The 24,686-nt window shown below is 38.6% G+C and overlaps 1 protein-coding gene across 2 annotated transcripts; it reads right to left on the bottom strand.

Moving 5' to 3' along the window:
* Nucleotides 1-6,557: 6,557 nt before the first annotated feature.
* On the bottom strand, nt 6,558-24,014 carry Naa50 (N-alpha-acetyltransferase 50, NatE catalytic subunit). 2 transcript variants are annotated; one of them, XM_087900283.1, is made up of 5 exons: nt 23,706-24,014; nt 12,304-12,440; nt 11,603-11,722; nt 10,981-11,047; nt 6,558-9,547 (listed from the first exon to the last, which is right to left on the bottom strand). In XM_087900283.1, exons 1-5 carry the CDS (start codon nt 23,711-23,713, stop codon nt 9,370-9,372), a joined length of 510 nt encoding a protein of 169 aa, XP_087756409.1. In that variant the 5' UTR covers nt 23,714-24,014; the 3' UTR covers nt 6,558-9,369. The 2 variants fall into 2 exon arrangements, with proteins under 2 accessions (XP_087756409.1, XP_048278448.3); XM_048422491.3 differs by having other exon boundaries at nt 12,304-12,437.
* Nucleotides 24,015-24,686: the final 672 nt, after the last annotated feature.

Below are 24,686 nucleotides of genomic sequence, written 5' to 3'. Positions count from 1 at the left end.
TGTAGACTAGGTTGTCTTGGAACTTACAGAGATCCAGCTACCTCTGCATCTTGAATATGAGTGCTGGAATTAAAAGGAGGCACCACTACATCCAGATGCAAAACAAAGTTTTGATGATTCAGAAAACAAGATTTAAGAATTTTTGAACTATTATTAATGCCATTCAGACATGATTTAAAAATAGAAAGTCAACCATTTACTGATAAAGGCCAGAATATCAACTTTTAATTTTAATCCTCATTTTTTAATTGAAGTCCAAATCCTAAACTGTTGAGTTGGTGAGGTGGCGCCTAGTAAAGGCACCACCTGCCGACAAGCCTGATGATCTGAGTTTAAGCTCCAGAATCTCCGCATGGTGGAAGGAAAGAATAGATTCCAAGTTGTCCTCTAACCAACTTGCATATATAGGCTGTGCATGTGCGCACAAACACATATATAAGTAAATAAAATGAAAAATACCAAATTTCAACTAAATATTTTTTTGATTAACTTTATTCAACATTATTTAGCATGTGAGATTGAGATGATACCACATAAGGATGGTTGGTATGTGCTGAGTGTCTAGATTGCTAATAACATGCAGTATCCAGGTGAAACTGGCATGTCTACAGGTCCAGTCCTTCAGCCTGAACCTGACTTTCACCCACTTACTTGAGGACCCTTTACGGTACAGAAAGATTTGCACGGTATATAATGGCTTGTTTGCTCCCTCAGATTCATATGGGTTGAAGAATGAATTTGAGCAGCAGCTCTGATGCTCACAAGGGTCAACTCCACCTACTACCTCCTTGCTCTCCCGAGAAATCATTAAAACAAATTTCTCTTTCCAGTGCTCCACTCTTTGCCACTTGCACACATCCTGTTACCAGGACCACTGAGGCTTGACCTGTGGCCATGCATGTGTAATCAAACTGCTAAACTGCTGCACAGAATTGCATAGCTAGGTTCCATTGTATGGCTTCTGTCTGCAACCACTCATTAAACTTGCTTTTGTAACTTTGAGTTTGGCTTTCTATCTTGCTTTAGAGGCCTATCTTTTGCCTTCTGAATATACTACATATAACCATTTTCATGTTTTTGGAAGAAATACCCAAGCTTTTCCAGAGGCTGTAATTTTTATTTTGCATTCCCAACAGTATATGAAGGGTCCAGATAGTCCACACCATGACTGACACTGAGCTGCAGTCATTTCTTAGTTTTTGAGACAGTATCACTAAATATTTCAGGACATCATTAAACTGGTGAACCTGCTACCTTAGCCTCCTTGGTGTTGGGATTACAAGTATTACAGATGTGCACCACTTTTTCTAACTAGAGGTGCTGAGCATATTCTCATATCATTGTTTTCAGTGCATTGGTTATTGCAGATTCCTATAGTTTTTCAGGCTGTCTCTTTAATTCCTGTACCATCCAAAATTCCCATCGTGATAGTTAACAGTAAATGTTGCTCTCCGGAAGTACCTATGAGGGAGTTCCCTGAAAATTTAAACCCGAGGGAAGACTTACCTAGAATGTGATACTACCTACTGGGCAGGGTCCCTAGTTGCAGAGGGAGTGGGGGCAGACAGAAAAAATTAAAAATGGGAAAGCAAGTAGAACATCAGCATTCATCGCTCTTCTTCCTGACTTTGTGAGCAGATGCCTCAGACCCCTACAGCTATGCCTTCCCCATCATGATACACTGTAGACTGTAATCTTCCCAATTTTTTGAGGAAAAACAAAACAAAAAAAACCCACCCTTGTCTTTCAGGAATAACAATACAGAAAACTGGTAATGGAATAGGGCTTCTTTGAAAATACAGCCACACAGTATTTATACGTTTGTTTGTTGTGTTGGCAGAATATGAATTTTGGAGTTGAGGGCTAAAACTCCAGAATGCAGTAAGTAGAGTTTAACTGGGACTTCAGGTGATCATGGAGACCAAGCTCACGAGATTTCCGAGAAGGAACTGGTACTCTTTCCAGAATTTTTGCGAAACCATTCATGATATATTCTAGTAGAGAATCTGGCTGCATTCTCATGCCCAGAGAACTTCGTGAAACACAATTCAAAGCTACAGGCTATTTGCTTGATAGTGGAACTTTCAAGATGGAACAGAATTCAGGCTGTGGTGCAGGTATTGCTCACTGCTCTTGCTGTAATGTATAGTGAGGAAGCAGAAAGACATGAAAAATAGCAAGCTGAAAGTGGCACACAGGGCAAAATCAAAGCATCTATAATTGTTAAGAGATTAGTGCCATTAAGAGAAAACCTCAGACCCTTCTCCTGAGCAAGAAGTGCTGTGTGCAAGAGCCCATCCAGCAAAGGATCCATTTTACAAAACTGCAAATTCATCTTAACGAAAAGACCTGGGAATTTCACTAGAGTTCCCTGCTCAAAACCAACTATCTAGAAAGTTTTCTCAGTGTCAGTACAAGGGCCAATACAACTGTGAGACAAGACCATTCATATCTTGAGCTGTGAGCAGAGCCTGGCATCAGCATCTAAGTGGAGCTAATTATAATTTAGGAGATTTGTCACAGAAGCTTATGGCAATTCCAGAAGGCCACTGAGGATAAGCAAAGTGTGGCAGGGTCAGATTTCTGAAAGGCCATTGCATGAAACTAGGAAAGTGAAGTCTAAAACCTAAGGATGTTGGAGATGCCAGGAAATGCAGAATATTTGCTAATGAAAGCTGAAAAATGAAAACAGATCAAGAGGTTAGGTGTGCTCTAGTCAGACCTTCTTTATATATTAAGATAGAGCATGATGAATTGCACAAACTCATTTGCAATTCTTGGGACAAATTCTACATCACATATCATCTTCCATATATTGCTGACTAAATTGTAGCGCTTTAAGGATTTTCATGCTTTTATTCATGACCTATAATTTCCTTGACCTTACTCTTGGCATTATAAAGCACTCCTCATAAAATAATTCGGGCAATCCTTCTAAGCTTTGAGTATGTAAAGCTGGTCTATATTTTCTAAGCATTCGTGTATGAAAGTCAAACAATACTCCGTGAAGTCAGTTCTGTTTCCAGATCTGGGCTCCTCTGGGGACTGAACTCAGGTTGTAAGACTTAACAGCGAGCACCATTACCAAATAAGCCATCTTGTGACATTTCATTTTCACAACACTTAAGCCACAATCCAAATGACCCTTTTTTACTTACACTATTGATCACTTTTCTTTAGGTCCAGTTTATTTCCATGATATGATTTTACTTCCATATTAACAGATGTCTGCTATACTTTCCTTGATTTTTCATGTTTAACACTTGCCCCCACCACGCTTCTCAAGATACAGACTAATAAACTAGAGTCAAGTATTTTTTGTATAAACATTCACCACCACATATTATACTTTAAGCACTATCTATAACTGTACCCTAAAGTTTTTCTGTTAAATATATTCAAATTTCTTGTGATTTATAAAGAAATAAGTTACTTAGACTGCACTTAATTCGCAAGTATGTAGAAAACTTGAAAAATGTGTTATCTGGGATCATGTAAAATTTTTTCAGGGGGAAAAAAAAGCCAGAGGCTGGAAAGAGAAGAGATGACTCAACAGTTAAGAGCATTTATTGTTCTTGGAGAGGACTCAGGTCCAGTTCCTAGCACCCACATCTAACACTTTAGAACCACCTGTAATCTAAGTAATGCTAAAAAGGCAGAAGCAGAATTAGCAATTTTGAGGGTAACCTAGAGGTGCTGTTTACAGATCAGTCTGTACCCTAACATTGCAAGACACTCAGTTCAATCCCTGGTACTGAAAAAGAAAAAGGAGTAATGCTTCTTACTAGTGCTAGGTATCCCTAGGCCAGGGTCACATCCTTTTCAGGTTCAGTCACTGCCAGATCCCTTCTGTCAATGTGCTACCGTTACATTACAAAATTACATTACCGTAATTCGGTAATCATGCTTTAAATTTGGCTCAAGCTACACATTAAAAAAGCCCTGTGTACCTCTGAGACCTTATGGACACTACAGAAGGTGGGTTGGCTACTTGGTAGAAAGTAGAAAGTTACATTTGTAGGACTTACCAGTGTTAAAAAAAATTAAGTCATTCTTGGGGTCAACTGTCATCTATTGGAAGTTATTTGTGATTGGACAGCAAAATAATTATGATAGCTGGAAAGATAGTTCAGTAGTTAAGAGCATTACCATTTATTATAGCAAACTGAGGTTTGATCCCCAGTATCCATGACAGATAAACAACCACCTGTAACTCGTCTCAGGAACTGGACCCTCCTTTCTGACCTCATGCATGCTTGAGGAACACACATGCACACACCCAAAAAAAAATTTTAAATCATGCCCTCACAAGAGATGGTGTTGTGATTAGGATTTCTCCCTGAAATGGAGTCTATGTAACCCAATTTGGGGTTCAGTTCAAAACTCTTATTGCTTCAGCCTCTTCTCCTGATCCAAGTGGTAAAATGCTGGAAGTCAGTCCTAATTAGTCTGGTCCCTACTAAATAACAAAATCCCACCAGATTTGAGCTAGTCTGCTACTTTTAAACTGTAGCTTGATTAAAGATAAAAATGGAATAAGCTACACCAGTCTAGAGAAACAAATTAGGTTTGATAAATCATAACCACAACACATAGCTTCGATTCCTAAATCCTGAAGCTTTTTGACTTTTCAATTATCAGCCTTTTAAATCTTATTAAAACATGTTTATATTGGACGCAATGTTAAAGTCAGTGTAAAGACTATTTGTCTCCATATTGCTTTATAACATTAAAGCAAACTCAAGATTGATGAGAGAACTTTTGTTCACTTTTACAAAGGAAACCTTCAGCCAGCCAAGTTGATAGAATAATCTAGCTTCAGCTACATAGCAAGTTCAAGGTAAAACTTTGTCTCACAAATAGCTGTCTCTAAGGGTCCTTCACTTGTTGTAGGATGTTCTACTTACAACAGAACATTATAGGCCTAGAAAGATAGTGCAACAGTTGAGAGTTCTTGGCAGGCACCCACACGCACGAATCTCAGCACTCTGGAGGCAGAAGCAGGTGGACCTCTGTGAATTAAAGACCAGGCTGGTCTACAAAGAGTTCCAGGATGGCCAGGGCTACACAGAGAAACCCTGGCATGTTTTAAACCTTACCTTTAGAGGCCATAGCCCTCCCCTCATTGACCATTACTGTAGTGCAGAGCTTAAAAGGCAAGTGTTTATTAATAAACTCAGGAATCATTGAAGCAAGACACTAGTAGAACCTGATAGTTTTCCTTAGTATAGGAGATTGCTAATGACCGGCAAAGTTCAAGACGGCTCAAATCTTTAGAAATAACTCCTGATGTTGCCAATGTTTCTCAGAGGAGCTAAATAGATAAGCTCTAGAAGTTTGATTGACAGAAACAAATTATTTCAATCAGTATCTTGTTGAAAGTTATAGCTATTTAACATGTTTAATTCATACTTAACTCATATTCTTGAATTGCTGAGGACAGTGAGTTCCTAATTCAAAGTTCACAAAATTCCAAAATATTCTATCCAATAGTAACTCTTCTCAAATGTTAGATTTAAGCTTTCATCACAATACAACATACAAAGACTATAATTTTTAAAAAACCAACATTAGGCTTTGTTAAGTGGCAAGTGTCTCATATTAATTTTATGTTCCAAATGACTCCTAGCTCAGATTTAGTTTGAGGCTCGGCAGTCTACTCACATAATGAGAAACTGAGGCCTAAAAGTCATGTGAGATAAAGTAGCTCCTCTGGCCATTATCAGGCCTTCATGATACTTTATCTTATATCAGAACCAACTGGAGAAATCACACATTGGTTGATCGGGAAATTATGGGATCCGACAAATCTGTTGCTTGAAACCGCTAAATTTTGGAGTGATGTGGTATCTAAGACAGACAAAGATCATCCAATGTTTCTTGTGGAATTAGCCAAGTGCTAATTCTGACCATCTTGACTAGAAATATAAAACATGTTATATATAATACAGAAATATTAAACATTTGTTAATCACATTAAGACAAATTTTAAGTGGATATTTGTTTGATTAAAAAAATCCCTAGACTCACCCATACACCACCAAGATGAACAGCAAGAAGGGAAGGCAGGAACCACAGCAAAGTTTCATAATCTTGAACGCAAAGAGGAAGGGGGACACAAATTGTGTAATACAAACACTAGGGCAGGATGGTATGTATAGGAATGGGACAAACATAAAGCTGAGGTGTGGAGCTGTGGAACCACCCCACATTCTTTTGTTTCTGATAGTTTCCAGACTGAAATGCCCTCTCAGACAAGACTTGAAAAAGAGGGTCAGGGCCTCAGTTGGAGACACCCACCCCCCCACACACACACCCATAGCTCTTGTAGGCAGACTTGTTGGTCTAGGGCTTCTGTAGGTAGAGCTGGTCTGGCTACGTTGCCAGTGTTTTTTATCAAGGTCTGAATTAGCATGCCCTGATTATACCTGGACTATTTTATTGAGTTTTAAATTGGGTCTTAAATATAAACAGTATGGGTCACAGTACACAACAACTTATAGTTGCAGACTGTAATACTCAGCACAATGCGCTTCATGACATTTATAGACAGTCACTACCAGAACATCACATAAGTTTATTTCAGATGTAACAGTAACGGTAAAATTGACAAGTTTAATTCTTAACTGCACCAAGTAAACGTAGCCACTTAAGTATCTTTAAAGATATTCCCTCCAAAAACTGAGGGAGGTTTTCTGTTCCACCACCACACACCATGCTTCCCAATAGTTCTCTTTTTGGAGGACTTTCAATTCATTAGTGACCTGCTTTGGAGACACTTAGAAAGTTCCTTTCCCCAGATGAAAATTAATCTTGACAAATTATATATTGCATAGATTTCTCTACAGTGTTTTACTTTAGAACCTAAATTCAAATAGCATACAGAATAATTTTAACCTATTTACCCCACAGTAAAAACAATGTCATGAAAAAAATGATGGAGATAGCCTTTACTCTTCCAGTTAACACAATTACTATTTTACCTCAAAAATTATTTTTATCACATATTAAAAACAAAGAAAAAACCCCCAAAACAAACAAATCCAAACCAAAATCCACAAACTCAACATGGGGTGTTACTTTAATATTTCCTGACTCACTGGCATATGGACTAGTCCCAGTTTCTAGTTCTTCCACATCTTCCCCTTATGTAAGTGGATGGAATTATGTAATGCAACTCGGATACAGGACAATTGACCATATACATACATTTAAAATTTAGGTTAAATCACTGACTAGAGTGGAAAAAAAACAATAATAGGGAGCCTACACACTCAATTCAAACTTTATTATTTGTTCCTCCTCTTTAAATAACATGTACTTAATTGTTGTGAGGCAGCTATTCGGTATTCAATAACCACATTTAGGGATACATTCATAGGACTACTCAGATAGTCCAAGTGAAATGGTTATAGAAATAGAGGCAGTGTCATCTCAGAAAACTCTTTTATATATCAAAATCTATTTTGCTATCTGGAAGTTTACAAAATGGTTGACTTCTTCAAACTAATTATGCTCTCTATCATCTATGCCCTCTTCTCTGGGCGAGAGCAAGCTGAAGCTTATCCATGAAAGTAAAGGTGCTTAACACTAAACTGTTTTTCTGGGCTTAGATTTGGACTGTCTAGGAAATCGATACCCAAGAAACAAGCATGGTACTTCTACAATTTCACTACCTATACATACATCCGTCCATCCATCCATCCTTCCATCCATCCACCACACCCTGTATTTTTCTTGGCACTCAAGACTACTGAAGTCCACTTTATGTACTTTCACATTCTCAAATAAAAACTAAAAGTGTTATAAAGTGTGCATAAGCATCTTGTGAGATAATTTTACCATTTAACCTAATTGGAAAAAAGACTTCCTTACCACAATTTTCCTAAGAGGAAGTATTAAACTTCCTTTTAAAGTTAAATGAAAGGAAACATACACTCTACACTGTTCTAAAGTCTAATGAGAACATTTCTTGAGCCACTGATGACTACTGACAATCTAAGAAATGCCATGTATCTTTGAGATGAGGAAAAGTCTCCACATTACAATTCTCAACCCATCAGAGCCACTCCCAATGTGCCTGAAAATGATCTGGACTTAACCAAACCTGTTAGTTGGAGGTCACAGTGATATTTGTATTAACACTTTATACTTCTATTGTTTCAAGATTAGAAGGAATTTGTCTTGATTCCTCTTATTTCAAATCTTTAAACTCAACATTATAGGCACAGAGTGTAAGCAAATCTGGGATGTTCTTCAACAGATAAGCAATAGCATAACAATGTTATTTTCAAAAATACTGTCTAGAAATTCTTTCATATATTATCAACGCTCAATGGTCACACTTAACAATCTGTATTAGTTGACATTAAATACACTTAAAGTGTTACAAGTCCATCTAAACTGTTTATGTAATTTTGTATGTCCAAGAGAAAACACTTGCTTCAGGTTTATTTAGGAGTACTGGCTTATAAGGACATAACTTCATTTATAAGGTTACACTATTATTGGGCTTACTGAAACACAAGAGAAGAAAACCAATTATAACAATTTTCTTTAGGTCAGTTAAAGGCCATATTTCTAGCTGGGATATTGAAACAGTTCATTTCACCAGCCCATACTCTACAAGTTAATGCCTCTAGTAACAAGATTAACAGCATGAAAGAAGGAAAAAAATAAAAAAACAAACCAAAACAAAGAACATCTGCTAACAAGCAACCCACTCATCAGCTAAATAGCAGTTTAACTCAAATACTTTGATCAAAGTCTAATACTACCTACACAAACTGCCCCAGGAATCAGCAAATAGAGAGAAAAACTGCTTTAAAACCTAAATAAGTTTTTTAGTATTTTCTCACAAGGGTAACAATGGTCCAACTCCTGAGAGTGCTTGAAGGACGAAAGGTAGAGTGAAGGCAATGTCAGGGATTAGCATCCCACAGATAGTCTTTAATACTCAAAGTACCACAAATACACTAAGCTTGTCTATGAATTAGAGAACAAGATATTGCTGCTGCTTCTTTTTGTCTTTTGAAATAAACAATATTGTAGGCTCTGCCCTTCAATGTGAAAGCAGGATGCTAAAAAAATAGCTAAAAATTGCAATCATCTGACACCCAATTTTGGGGACATCTTAACTGTATACAAACCTATCTTCTCCTGCCTTCAACCTAACTACCTCACAAAAATAAGAGAACTAAACAATCCAAACATGATCATGTTTAAGAGTTCTTGAAATTATTAAAAACTTTAAGAGGAGAGAAAGGAAGAATAACAAGGGAGGAAAGCTGAAGAAAAAGGGGAGGGGAATCAATGGGTCTTTCTTTATTTGGCGACAAGCAAGTGCAAGAAAGTTCATTTGTAATTTGTTCAGTTGTCTGTCTTTTGTGTCTCTGCATTCTGACCAGATGGGACTTTGAGGTTTTTCTGAAGCACATGAGCATCTGCAGGTTCTATCCTCTTATAGTAGTTCTTCTTTGTCTCAATAATCTCAAAGCCAAACTTCCTGTAGAAGTCAATCGCTGACTCATTGCTGATCTGGACATGCCTGAGATACAGGGTATATATACACAGATACATATATAAGACAGTTTCACCAACTTTCAAATTTTTTAACCAGAGATAGCTTCAAATTGGTCAGAGGTGGAATTTCACAGACATTTTGTACATTATCTTTACAATGACCAATATTTAACAAAAGTTACTATTTTACAATTTTAAACTAATTCCCCCACTTGCAAGGCAGATGGCTGAGATTAGGAGGACCAGTGTTTATTCTTATACTTAACAAAGTTAAACCATCATGAGGCTTCCAGAGGACCAGCATTCTGTTCCCAGCACTGCCATCAAGGAGCTCACAACCACCAGTAACATCAGCTCCAGAGACTGTTGATGCCTCTAGCATCCTTGGATACCCTGTAATCATGCACATGCCCCTCCCCACAAATATACACACCAAAAACAACAACAAAAATACACTCCAGTCTCAACTGTCTAAATATATCTTCTTGAGTTTTTTTCATTACTCTTCAGAACATAATATTCTGCATAATATGAAAACAATTCATTGTTGTGATTTCTGTCTTAGTTCTGCATGTTTGTTGGTTGGTTGGGTTTTTTTTTTTTTTGAGTCAGTGTCTCTACCTGGCTGCCTTGGAATTCACTATGTGTAGAGCAGGTTGGCCTCAAACCCAGGGGAATCCACCTGCCTCTGTCTCCTGAGTGGAAACAAGCTCTAGGATTAAAGACATGAGCCATCATGCAAAGTTGTCTTAGATCTTTATATTATGGCCTTCTGAGACTCTTGGTTTCACCAGATTCCTTACATATAATTAAAACCAAATTATAACAAATGATTCATCACAACAATTTTCCACCCACAATTCACCAACCCGGAATTAAAAATAAAGTTGAGCTCAATAAAAATCAATTAAAAATTAATAAAAATGAAGTTGTCCTGAACAGAACATATACACCATTCTTCATTATTCCCTAAACAATACAACATAATAAAAAAATTCTGTAACATTTTCTTTTGTCTAGGCACCCTTAAATAAACTAGATCAGTTTAAAGAACGTGGAAGGATAGAATAGGTCATCTGTAAATAGTATGCCACCTTTATATGGATTTAAATAATGTGCTTTGTTTCTTTTCTAAAATTTATTTATGGGCACTGCTGTCTGCAAATATGTCTGTGTACCACTTATGTATCAGAGGAGGGTACAGGATTCCCTGGAACTAGAGTTTCAAATGTTTTTGAGACACCATGTGGGTGCTAGTAATGGAACTAGGGTTGTCTGGAAGAACAGCCAACATTCTTAACTGATGAACTCTCTCTAACTTTCCTTTTATATCTCTATTGCTATCAAGGGACAAGCATACCTTCATCAAATATACAATGAGTGAGTAGATTTCAAAGTTTCTTGATAGAGATTTAAATAAATAATTTATGAACACTTAGATGAACATTAGGTACTTACAGATAGATGTTGTCAAAAGTGCCATCTTTCTCACAGATGTTTAGGACATGATTTAGCATTTTAGTTCCTATCAATAAGACAAAAATAAATAAGTAAATAAATAACTTTACAAGTCAACCTTGAAATTTGACATCTACTTCCCACCTTTTTCCCCCCAAGACAGGGTTTCCTCTGTGTAGCCTGGCTGCCCTCAAACTCACGAAGATCCAATTGCCTCTGCCCCCTACCCCCCGAAAGTGCTGGGATTAAAGGCGTGCACCACCACCTAGCTCTACTTTCCATCTTTACTAAGACCTGAACACAGAACCAGAAGACAACTAGACGTCCATACTTATATATGAATGAAACAGCTCCAGACTGATAAAGAAATCAAATCTACAGGCTTCCAAGAGAATACTAAGCAATAGTTTTCATTTTACTTTTCACAATTTACTTCCCAGTTTCCTTTCCTTTTTTGGAGGGGGTGTGAGGGGAGTTAATTTTCTGAAACAGAACTTCTCAGTTTCGCCTTGGCTTTCCTCAGTCAATCACTCAAAGATCCAGCAGATTAAAGACACACTCCACCAACACCTGGCTTCCTAGTTTTCTTAAAATAACAGAACAAAACACCACATTATTTTACCTATTCCTAGTCTTCGGTAAGGTGCAAGGCATCCTAGTGTCATGATGTAAAGTCTCTTTTGATTCTGTGAATGGTCCACCCTGCAGCACACCGCACCTACAGCTATATCATTGAAATATGCTGCCACAAAAAATACAAAGACGTAAATTATAACATTTTATTTAATCAGCTCCTTTTAAAAACAAATAAAAGTTGTTATAGGCATCAGATTTTAACCAATTACTCTTATGAAAATATCAATGACCTCAAGACTGACATTGTCTGGATAAGGTTAAGCTTTCTCTGTAATAGTTAAATTGTGATAAACACGCAGGCTCACAGTAAATAACAGACAACATTTTGGAGCCAGGGAGTTGGCTCAGCAGAGAAAGGTACCTGCCCCAAGCCTTGAAACCTAAAGTTCAAGTGCTGGAACTTACAATGTGGAAGGCTAGAACTCACTCCCTGAAGTTGTTCTCTTATGTCCATATGTAGTCATGTGTAGCGCGTGTGCCTGCGCATGCACACACTCACACTTTTTGTAAAGAACATTAAGTATTAAGTATTTGCTTTCAAAAGTCAAATATTCAACACTGATCTTTCTCAAAAATCTGTAACATTTTAACTCTCTTGCTTATAAAACTAAGGAGCCTGTATTAATTGCTCTAGTATTAACAAGCATAGTTTGAGAATTCAAATTTTAAAAAGGAAGAAAGACATACCAAGTTTTGCTAGCTCGCCAACCTCTAGCACATCCTTGTAGAATTTATCATTATAGCTGACTGGAAAGATGACTTGGTTCAATCTCTTCAACTGTTTAATATTGTGTGGTGTCACATCCCCCAATTCGATCCGGCTACTGGAACAAACCAAAATGTACTCAATAAAAGATAATTAACTTGATTAAGATAATATTAAAAGGGTACCAGTCATTTTTGCATGACTGACAAATGCAACCTTTCTTATTACTTTATATTCTTAAAAGACTACCACTTATAAGCAAATTTTGTCAAATGTTCAACCAAAATTCTACTTAGAGCTTTTTCTACAAATATACACATTTAGGGACAAATAAAAGTACACACTAACCAATAAGGCCAGAATATTATCCTTTATTAAATCCTAAAACTGTTCTTCTAGTTTATAGTTTAAAAACGCAGATATAGCTATTATTGATCAAACAAAGGGATAGGAAATGGCACTAAAGATGAGAATATAAGTTGATACACTATTTCTTGAGACAATCCAGCAGTAAGCACTGAGAAACCTGCCCATCTCCTTTGCTTACGTAAGCAGAAAATAAGTCAATTGTGAAAACTTATTCACATTTATCTGTTGAGAACAGTGATCCAGTAACAGTATCAGTGGTGAGTGATATTAAGGATTCATATTCCAGCACATCTCACAGTTTCAGCACGGGAATTTCAGAAAAACAGAACAAGTACTCAGGGACTTCAAAAACTAAGGAATTAAAAGAGAGCTCAAGATTTACTGGTAATGAAACTGTTGTGCCCTGAAAAGTAGTCCACAACATCAACTTCTAATAGCTCAAGTAACTTTCACTACATACTAAAAATAAATCTGTTGAGGCAAACCCTGCTGGAAATCTACACAACAGTTCATTCCTAGTACTACCAGCACTACCAGCAGACATTTGAAGACTCTTTTCTTGTGCTGGAGATCATGCTAGGTAAGATTAGTTTTTATTTATTTTTTTATTTATATTTATGAATATTTAGTCTGTATGAGTGTATGTATATTTGAGCCTCCTGACCATAGTGGTGTCAAATCCCTGGAACTGCCATATGGGTGCTGGGAACCAAGAGTAGTTAGGTGCCCTTAACTGCTAATAACCTGTTCACAGTAGATGGCATAAACAATAAAAAGTACTAAGACAAAATAAGCATTAAGGCCGGGTGGTGGTGTCACACATCTTCAGTCGCAACACTCGGGGACAGAGGCCAGTCTGGTCTATGGAGTGCATTTCAGGATAGTCAGGACTGTTTCACAGAGAAACCTTGTCTCAAAAAACATAATAAAATAAAATAAAAAATTAAGACATCCAAGAGGTTGGAAAAAGAAATGTAGTTCCTACTTGGCAGCAGCTGGAGACCACAGAGCATTATATAGCAAACAGCAGTGAAATGCAATGTATGCATGTACGGATATACTGTATTTGGAGTATGAACACCGTTAAAATACAGTATCACAGAACATTTTATGAAGAAAAGAACACCCCTACTTTATGTGCAGCAACCCACCCTCAGTAAATAGAGACAAAAAATATTTGAAAGGATTACTTTCAAATGCTTAGTAAAAATTGTGGACAAGTTTAATTTCTGAAATGTTGAACAAAAATAGCAACTGAAAATTGTAACAGGACCAAGGAAAAAAATTCGTAAAACCAATATATGTTCTGGTTCCAGGTTGTTTAGCTAGAGCATTAAATTTCTTTATATTAGTGAGCAAAATGTTATCTGAATTTGACATTACAGAGTAAAGTACCTTAAAAGATTCTAACTTGAGACAAGGCCCTGCATCATTTATTCCTGTCATAAAACACAAAGCACTTATTTCACTTTTCTTTTTTTTATTTTTTGGACAGGCTCTCACTATGTAGCCCTGACTTTCCTGGAACTCTCTATATTGTCATGGCTGTCCCTTAACTCAAGAGTTCAACCTGTCTTCACCTCCAGTGCAAACACATGCACACCAGGTCAAGCTAGTTTGCTTTTCATTCATCCAAAGTTCTATGTGACTTACCATGCTGTTTTATCAGTACAAAATTCATTCCAATCCTGCTTAGTATCGAGTAGTAGTACCTCACTGAAATACCATGGGTTGAAGCCTGAATGCAAACACAGAGCTATATACTTATCTCTTGAAGGGCTTTGGATTGTTTACTAGGTTTTAAAGATTTTGAAAAAAGTTAGTATAAACATTCGGTGCATGCTTTTGTGGCCACATATGCCTTAATCTCCTTTTACTAAATACCTAGGAATGAGAATGGTGAATTTTAAGGCTAACATGTGTCACAATTCCAGTTTTCCTGTATTCTCATGAACAGCTGTCACTTTCAAAACTAAGGTTGTTCTAAGTATGCTATTTCTGTGCAATGGTACCTTAACTATGGTGAAAGATGGTGATGACCCATATCATTTCTTCCTATACATAACCTCAAAGTATAACTTACGTATCACAAAATATACCTTTTAAAAATACAGATTTTGGGCTAGAGCACTTGTTGTTCTTGTAGAGGAACTGGGTTTTGATTCCCAGAACACAAATGGCTCACAACCAACCATAATTCCAGTTCCAGGGAACCAAATGCCCTTTTTGAATTTCCGTAAGTACCAGGTACACACATCATGCACAGACAAAAAAGTAAGTAAAAGCACACATATAACTTTTTTATAAAATTAATACTTTTGCATAAATTCACCTTTGGAACAGTCAGTACCATCACATCCAAAGGCGTTTATACAATCTTTTTTTCTAGCCCGTCATCAATGAATCTATTTTCTCTTTCTATGAGTATTTGCCTTTTCTGGATAAAAGACCATGAATTCAAAGGCTTAAAGCAAAAAATCTGTTCATTTATAGTTCAGGTGGTTAGAAATCGAAGAATACTTTCAATAGCTCACAACCTCTCAGCTCTAGGAAAGAATCCTTCCTTATCTATTTTAGTCTGTGAGAGCTCTAAGCATTTCTTGGCTTGGAACAGTATAACTTTATAATCTTTCCCCCTTCATCACAGGTCAGCATCTATCCTCTCAGATGCACATTAGTCACATGACTTAGGATAAACCCTAATCCAAATGACCTCTTAATTTCATTACCAAACTTCTATTTCTAAATAAGGCTACATGCTGAAATTCTATGTAGGCACGAATATTTGATGGATACTATTTAAATTATTATACCTGCCAAAACTTTGATTTTAAGTTCAGTGAGAAGCATTTTTAGACATCTGAACCTAAGACATATTGTGTTACTTTTTAACCATGAAGCCTGAAGTCACTGTAAACTGGTAATATAAAATTAATGCTAGGTTGTCTCTCACCAATAATGTATTAAGGGATTCTATGTTTTTATAGCCTTGATAGTAATTTTTACTGATTTAGGATTGATCCTACTTATTAGAGATGAAGGTTCATCTGCACTGTTTTTACTGCTTGAAATATCAACCAAAAGGAAGCAATGCTGTTGAGATCAGGTATGCCCTGCTCTAAGTGACTCCATATTGGTGAAACAGGTTTTTCAGGATGAGCTGCCTTGAGGAGTTCCATTTTGAGAGAAAAAAGAATGACTATAGGCCCTAGGGCCAGTATACCTGTAAGGAATTACCTACCTAGCACAAATTGGGAGCACAAAGGGAGTAAATTCCCCATGTATATTGAGATGGTACAGAAATATGAATATTAACTACAGACATCAGGGAAAGGGGTATAGTTTCCTATTCTAAGTCCCATAAAGTAATGGACACCCAACACTGTGATGACACAGTCCCACAGTGACATACACCTTACATATCAGCGCAAATGTATAAGTGTGGGGAAGGGCAGAGATCAACAGGCAGGACTCAGAATTCAGAGAGAGAGAGAGAGAGAGAGAGAGAGAGAGAGAGAGAGAGAGAGAGAGAGAGAGAGAGAAGGATCAACAGGCACAACTCCAGACTGTCCCTGGAGCTTTGGTTTGGTTTCCCTATCTACTCAACCACCTTCCTGTGTCCACCTTTCCACATTTGCTGTGTCAAGACTCTGCTCAGCCTCCCAGTTTGAAGATAAACTTGCAAAATGGACCCTAGCTGTAAGTTCCTGGTTTAGTTTGCTATTTGCTCACTTCTGAAACCTGAATTTTGCTGTAGCCTCTCTAACTTGTGCTCATTATGCAAACCATATCTATACATATAGATATATAAGCCTATTTGCTGTAGTCTAGGTAATATAAGCCAACATCGACAATTTGGTTGGGAATTAAAGAACTTACATTGGTCAGACAAGGTGGCACACATCTTTAATACCAGCACTTGAGAGGCAAAGGCAAGGGGATCTCAGCGAGGTCCAGGCCATCCTGGTCTCTATGGCAATTTCAGAGCAGCCATGGGGCTATACAAAAGATCTTCTCAAAAACAAACAAACCTCTTGCATTCACTTTAGACAGACTACCGGGCAAACTGCTGCCACTGAAATCACTGAACCTTGTGAACTTAATGTTACTCAATGAATTCTGACATTGTAGAATGACAGAAATGTCTTTAAGGGAGTTGGGAATGGGGAAGACAGACAAACACCTACAGCACTTTCCTAACAAAAACCTTCACATTTTAATTTTCAACATCCAACTCTATCAAGTATTCCAATTGTTAAGTCTGTTTTTGGTGTGTCTCTGTACAACAAATACTATGTGTACTTATATTGGTATGGCTATTTGTATAGAAATCCAGGTGCTTCCACTGAGTGAGCCTTCATCCTCAAAATTTAAAACAAATTTACTGGCAATATTCTGAAAGACCACAAGATGGAGATAAGACTCTACAAGAAATGTTCTCCCCAGCCTCAAGGTCTGAGTTACACAGCAAAAACAAAATGCAGGGAAACTCCCTATACCTGCTTATTCATTCAATAGGTACAGTATAGCTTGGCACAAAATTTTAACTAGTTATTTTTTGTTCAGAATTTCATGCTGAAGGTGCTTTAGAATCCACTGGGTCCATTCCACTTCCCTTTATAGAGATAAAACCAAAACTCCAACAGAGAATATGCTCGTAGTAAACAGTATAAATAAAGCTAGAAATCAAGCATTTCTAGGAATTTTTATTATAATGAGATCAGCCCTATCATAGTCCCTCAAAGGAGTCATCTTTGTTTCTTAAGGTTAAAGAGAAGGATGTGTGATATGCACTGGTAAGAGTTCACTCACACTGAACTCAAAGCATTATTTAACAGAGATCAAAATATGACTGAAGTCAATAAAAATTCAAGACATTAGATTTTTTCCTCTTGGCTAGTGGGAATCTTAATCTAAACCATGCCCTTCAGTAAATGACACAAAAGGTCAAAAGCACAGTTTAAATACCATGGTGATTTGAATACCTATGGCCCTGCAGACTCATGTGTTTGACTGTTTTGCCCAGAAGTGGCATTATTAGAAAGTGTGTCATTGTGTAAGCCAGCTTTGAGATTTTATAAGCCTGACTAGTAGGACACAAACTCCTTACGTGATGTGGGATGTCCTTCTGTATATGTATTGCTTTTAATGGTTTATGAATACAGCTCTTTGGACCAATGGCATAGCAGAATAAAGCCAGGCAGGAAATCAGAAAAGAGTCAACGGGACACCATGTACTGCCGAAGGAGATTACCCGTAGGCCACACCCTCGTGGTGATACACAGATTAATAGAAATGGGCTAATTGAAGATATGAATTAGTTAATAAGTCTGAGCTAAAAGGCTACACCATGTTGAAATTAATAGTTTCTGTGTGATTATCCAGGTCTAAGCAGTCGGGAAACAAACAAGCAGTCTCTGCCTACACTTATGTTTTCCACAGATCAAGATGTTTAACTTTCAACTCCTTCTCCAGCACCATGCCCGTCTGTGTGCCATGTCCCACCATGATAATGGACTAAACCACTGAACTACAACCACCCCCAATTAAATGCTTTCCTTTAAAAGAGTTGCAGTGGTCATGGTGTTTCTTCACAACAGAAACCGTAACTAAAACAAATACTAACTATTCAAAAGACTTTTCTCTTTACTGAAATTCCTACCTCACATATTACTTACTATGTTTGTCTGTCTTCCCCATTCCCAACTCCCTTAAAGACAGGGTTTCATGCAGCCCAAGCTGGCCCAGACTTGTTTGTTTGTTTTTTTTTTTTTTGGCTGAGCACGACCACAAACTCCCAGATCCTCTTCCTAAGTGCACCAAAAATGCCCTGGCTAGGCATTACTTTTATACTTAATCTTTTCTACCTAATGCTAACTGGCTGCTGGGTTTGGGCTTCTCATCTAGATTTTAAAGTAAGATCTCTCGATCTTATAACTACTGACATTTTGTATTGAATACACCTTGGGGGTTGGGACTGCATATCTTAGGATGTTTAACTTGATCAATCTCTTTAGCTTCTACCCACTAGGTGTTATCTCTTTTCTCTATTTTTATGAATAGCCTCACCTTTATTCCTGCCAAGTCTTGTTATTTGAAACTGGGCCTCATGTAGTCCAAGCTAGCCTTGAATTTCCAATCCTCCTGCCTCTATCTCCCTGGTGATGATTTCAGGTGTGTGCCAACATGCCATGCTCATACTAAGTCTTTAAAACTCACCGTATTTTGGCTCAGCAGTTAAGAGCACTGGTTGCTCTTCCAGAGGTCCTGGTCAATCCCAGCAACCAATAGTGGCTCACAAAAACCCACCGTATTTTACTCACAGCATACTTCAAATTTACAGTCTTTAACACTCCCAGGAAACATTTTATATATATTAAAATTTAGTAAAATTTACAGATCTATATATCTAGTTTATGTCAAATATGCTTTAAAATGCCCCAAAACTAACATTTAAAATTTAATTTCAACTATGGCTCAGCAGTTAAGAGCACTGGCTATTCTTCCAGAGGACCTGGGTTAGATTCCTGGCACCACATGGTGGCTCACTACAGTCTCAGGGGATCAACATCCTTCTAGCTTCCATAAACCAGGCACATTCATGGAGCAGACATAAACACAGGCAAAACACCCATACACATAAAAGTAAAATCTCTTTTAAAAATTAAACTAAACTTAAAAATTTAGCCATATAAAACTATTTCAACTGCTCAATGATTAACTGTGGCTATCCACTATTGCATCAGACAAGACTTTATTAGTAAGTTAGACACCATGCTTTAACTAGTTGAAAGAAAATCAAGAGGAAGGCAAAGTGACAGCATTACTGTGTTACAATTCTGTAGCTTAAACTACAATTTTAGAATTGAAAAGTATTCTATAGCTTAGTAGAAGTATTCTATTCGCTACTGAAGACTAGGTTTAAAACATGGAGAAAAATTATTTAAATACCTGAAACACATGCCTCTTCAAATGGCATCAAATTAAAAGCTATAGCTAACGCCTAGAGGACAAAAATCAAGTTTTCTCCAGGATAAAACAGCAAGGTAAAATTAAATATTAATTAGTTTGGTCTGGCAAGAGCACTACTGACTTTGGAAAATAACACTTCACAAAATAAGTTTTTTATCTGACAAGAGATTTTATCTGACAACAGTTAGAATATAATAATTTAAAATTTGGCTACAAATTGTGATAACAAGAACAAAATTTATGTAAATTATTATGATAAAGCAGAAAAAATTATATAAGCACTTAGCCTCCTGAATGATCCTTTTAAAAAAAATCTTTTTCTTCCTTTTTATTTTTTTTGGTATTTCGAGACAGGGTTTCTCTGGGTAGCTTTGGCACCTGTCCTGGGACTTGATCTGTAGACCAGGCAAGCCTCGAACTCAAAGATTCACCTGAAAAATTCTTAAATGTAGAAAAGTTTTTAAGACAGTGCCTCATGTATCCCAAGCTGGCATTAAATTTACTGTGCAACCTTGAACTTTGATACTTTCATCTCTGCCTCTCAGTGTTGGGAAGACAATGTGTACCACCATGTCCAGTTCATGCAGTGCTGGTGTTTCATGCTTGCTACTGACTGACCAAATCCCCAAACTCATAGAAACCACTATTTGTTTTTTATAGTAATACCACATCCAACACTCACCAATATGCATACCTCTATAGGTAGAAGGCATACGTTAAAAAAAACCACACACACAAGATTATACTTCAGACACTCAAAACTCTCAACATAGCAAAGGAGACATTGCACAGTATTTATTAAAATTTAGTATCTCAATCAACAATTTATAAATTACTGGTCTTACACAAGAAAGCAAAATATAAACTGCATATTTCTAGTCAGATTCAACAACCAGTTTTATAGGTAAGCAAGATTCATTCTGTAACCAGGCTCAGTAGCAAACAGCTACTCAAGAGGAGACAGAGGGATCTGAAGGTTAGGAGCCAACCAGCCTGAGTCCACAGCGAGATGAGAAGGACACAGATACAAAAATGTCACAAATCTTCTTTACAGTTCAGTTTTTTAAAAAACATATTTCCTATGTAATCAACACCTAGATAAAGATACAGAAAACTTTCTGGGTCTGTCCCCAGTCCGTACACTATTGGAGAGAACCATTATTCGGTATATATCAACATCGTTTCATTTCTAACTGCAGAATCCTGTTCCACTCCCACCCAAGTACTAACCAGGCCCGACCCTGTTAGTTTCTGAGATCAGATGAGATGGGACACATTCAGGGTGGTATGGCCACAGACTCTGTTCCACTGTGTAACAAACATCTAACCAAAAGTTTCAATTCGAAACCACACGGCTCTGTATTTAATATTATTCCTACCTACCATTTCATTTTTATTTTGGTCACTTTAGTATTCATATCTTGTTTAAAGGAACTAATTTGCACCTCCTTTAGTTTTATTTTTCAATTGCACTGATAACTGATTGCACTGCCACTCTAGCCATTACTGTTGACAGCATATTTCTTGCTTTAATATCATCTTCCCTAGAGAGGAATAACATATAAAAGTAACCAGCTTACCGACCACAAATTCAAGCCATAATGCCCTTGGTTAATAAAAACAAGAAATCTCAGGTGAAATAGTCAATAGCCTAATGTATACTCCTCATACTTCAGATATGCATATAGAAACATATAGCAGCTATCAATTGCAAATTTGTCTACTATGGAGATAAGGAAAATACATTACTTATAACAGGATATCCTACTGCTGTTGATAATAAAAATAATAACAGGAAAAAAATAAAAATATTTAAAATAGTAAGCTTAAAAAGTTTCGACACTCAAAATTTAAATCATAGATTAAATCACAGTAGAGGGTTTAACTATTTGGTAAACTCAATAAAAAAGAAAAACTTAGCAAATAAAATTTCAAACAAAAACTACAAAATAGGATCACTGCTTTTCACAGGTCTTTCCAATGAAGTCAGGAGACTGAACACAGTGCAGCTGTAAAAGTTTTTGATCTCAAGGACATTAACGTCTCAAACAACAAGAACTGTACTACACCATTATTTCATTTCTTTAGTATCTTAAAAGGAACAAAAAGGAAAATTTAAAGTTCCATTTTTGTTGGAAGTTAGTTGTGGAAAATTGAAGAACTATACCTGCAAAAACATCTTGGAACTGTTTAGTCCAGAACACAATTCTAAGCTCCCAATTGTAAGAAATAAAAACCTTAAGGAGTCTTAATTTTGAGCATGCTTACTGTCCTAAACGGTAGTTTTCTCTAAATTTGCCCAGTTCCTAATTTCTAGGCATCTGCCCCCATAATGTTACATGCAAGTATCTGTTTAAATAAACAGAACCAGCTAGTGCTGGTGGCTCAAGTTTGCAATACTAGCTACTCAAAATTCTGAGGCCAAGAACATTGTTGCCAAGTTCAAGACTGGCCTGAGCAACATCAAACTAAAGTGCTGGAGGTTATAGATCAGTGGCAGAGTGCTTTCCTTCGGTTCCCAGAACTTCAGTAAGTAAAAGAAAGCTACTTTAATAGTATACTTAATAACGAGTTCAAACAGACTGACAAGAACCCCACCGTGTGGCTTCATTTCTACTGTCAAATTAGGTATCAGAAAGATGACATCCTATACCTAGAGAAACTGAACGAGATCCAAGTTTTTTTAAACTAAACGCCCAGAATAATTTTTGGACTCATTATCTTCATTGCTATTGCTATTACTATAACAGAACATGATAAATATGTATTGAGTATCAATGAGTAAGAAAAGAAAGACAGCATCAAAGTCATACGCTACTAGGAAAAGAAAACTTCCTAAAAGATAGCTGGATCACATCTTTTAAAATTAGCCAAATGTCCCGGATCGTGACTCAAGCGGCGCAAACATTCCAACACATGAAAAAAAAATTCAACACTGAGTAACCAATATCTAAAGCAAAACCAGAGTAAAAAAGTATTTTATATGTAGACCTAAAAATCAAACCTCAGAATAGAGTTTTAAGACGCGTATAGATAAATGACCTTTATTTACACAGAACGAGTTTGGAGAAATGATATATTTTCGTCCTCCAAAAAAGGATGCCGATTCAAACAGTTCAACTAACTGAAACAATAGTGCTAATTTTCAGCTGACTTAGAAAGAAAAATCCTTCCGGTATTTCATAAAGTTTAACATGTTTAAGCTTCCATCTTTCTCTAAAGATTGTAAAGGCAACCTCCAAAACGGCTTGCTTATAAACGGCGCTAATACTGTAACAGTTTATAAATCGATGGAAAAGAAATTCTTTTTCCCAAAAGGGAACAGTTAAACTAAAATAACTCCTAACGTTACCCAAGATTTGAAAAGATCAAACCTCAACTTTGCTAACCAGCAGCAAAAAGCTGCTCCGTGAAGTCGGGGCAAGCATGCTCCCTAAGCAATAGCTCCACCTACTGACCCACGATACTTCCTTAAACATTTTGGCACCCCAAAGTCCCCGCGGCTCGAGTTCGTTCCCCCTCCCCTCTCTCCTCCACTCGCTCTGACCCAACCCAAATCTCGTTGAGTCACTAGCTCCCAACACTCATCCGCGTGCTCTTTATTCCAATTCCTTTTCCCTCCAGAAGGTTCGGCACATCCCACAAGTATGAAGGAAAACCGAAACGTGTCAAAGCCCGCAGTCACAGCGTGGAGCCCGGATACGGATCAGCACCTGAGTTGGCTCGGTCGTGCGCTCCCGAGAAGAGGCCCGGGGCGCGCACGATCCCTCCTCCCCGTTGTCCACTCGGGGCACCCTCGTCCCCCGGGATGGATTCGTGGACTCGCGTCCTTGCCTCCGCTGGCCCTGCAGCCCGCCAACAGCCGGCCTAAGCCTCCGCCCCCTCCCGGAGCCGAGTGATCGAAGAGCCTGGCGAAGTCCCCCCCGGAGGCCCGGTCTTGGCGCGAGTCTCTCCTCGCAGGCAGCGCTCTCCCGGCCCGCCGGCCCACGCCCCTCTCCCCTGCCCTCCAGGCCCCCGCCTGCTGCCCTTCTCCCTTCCTCACCCTTTCATCTTCCCCGCCTGCTGAGGCCGTCGTTACAGCCGCGACCAACGCCGTCGTCCTCGCCGCCTGGAGCACTCCGCGCCCTGCGTTCAGGCCACTCGACCCCACACGCCGGCCTCTCGGCGGAGGGAAAGGGCGCCGAGGGGCCGAGGAGGCCACGGAAGCCAAGCCGGGCCCCGAAGCTCCGGGGAGACGCGGGAAGGTCCGCCGCCGCGCTGCTACCGCCGCTCGGCCACACGTGCACACGGGACACTCGGCTCCCGCCCGCAGCTGCCGCCAGCCAGACCCGCCGCCGCGCTGTGACCTTTCACCCCGCCCCCTCAGCGCGCCGGCGCGGTCGCCGCGTCGCGCGCAGCCGCAGTGCTCCGTGCCGCGCGCCCTTCCCCCCGCCCCTCCAGGACTTCCCCTCCGGGCCAGGGCTGGGCCTGCAGAGGGCTGGCTCCGCCCACCCTTTGCGACAGTCCCGCCGAGCTCGCTTGGTCGGCTCCGGCGGTAAAATCCGGATATCTCCACCCTTCCCTCTCCGCAAACCGGCGAGAGAAGTCTTTTCTTCCCCCCCCCCCCCGCCCCCTATGTCTCCAGTGACCTTCAAACGCTCTTGTCGCCTAATAGGGTTTTATAAAATGGGTTCTTCTTGATGTCAGAAAGTCTGTGGAACCTACAGTAAATGTTTTAAAAATCAAAAGGTAACGAACGGCCTGGATAACTTGGCTATCCTCCAGCAGCCAAGCCACATTAAAAAAAAAAAAATCACGTGATAGGCTTAAGCCTTCCAGCCAGGATTTTTAACTCGGGACAGAGAGAGGCGGGACTCCATCGCCACTTCCGGCCCTTAGAGCGTGACTCAACGTCACTTCCTTAGCAATGCACTTTAACCCTTGCCAGCCTCGTTTTCTGTGCTGTTGTTTATAATCCAGTCATAGTGAAAAAAGGGAATAACTCGTTCGCTGACCGCGGAACCATTAACCTCCAAACGATCCG

Source organism: Myodes glareolus, chromosome 2 (assembly GCF_982192425.1).
Source record: "Myodes glareolus chromosome 2, mMyoGla1.1, whole genome shotgun sequence".
Classification (NCBI taxonomy): Eukaryota; Metazoa; Chordata; class Mammalia; order Rodentia; family Cricetidae; genus Myodes; species Myodes glareolus.
This window is presented reverse-complemented; position numbering and strand designations above follow the sequence as displayed.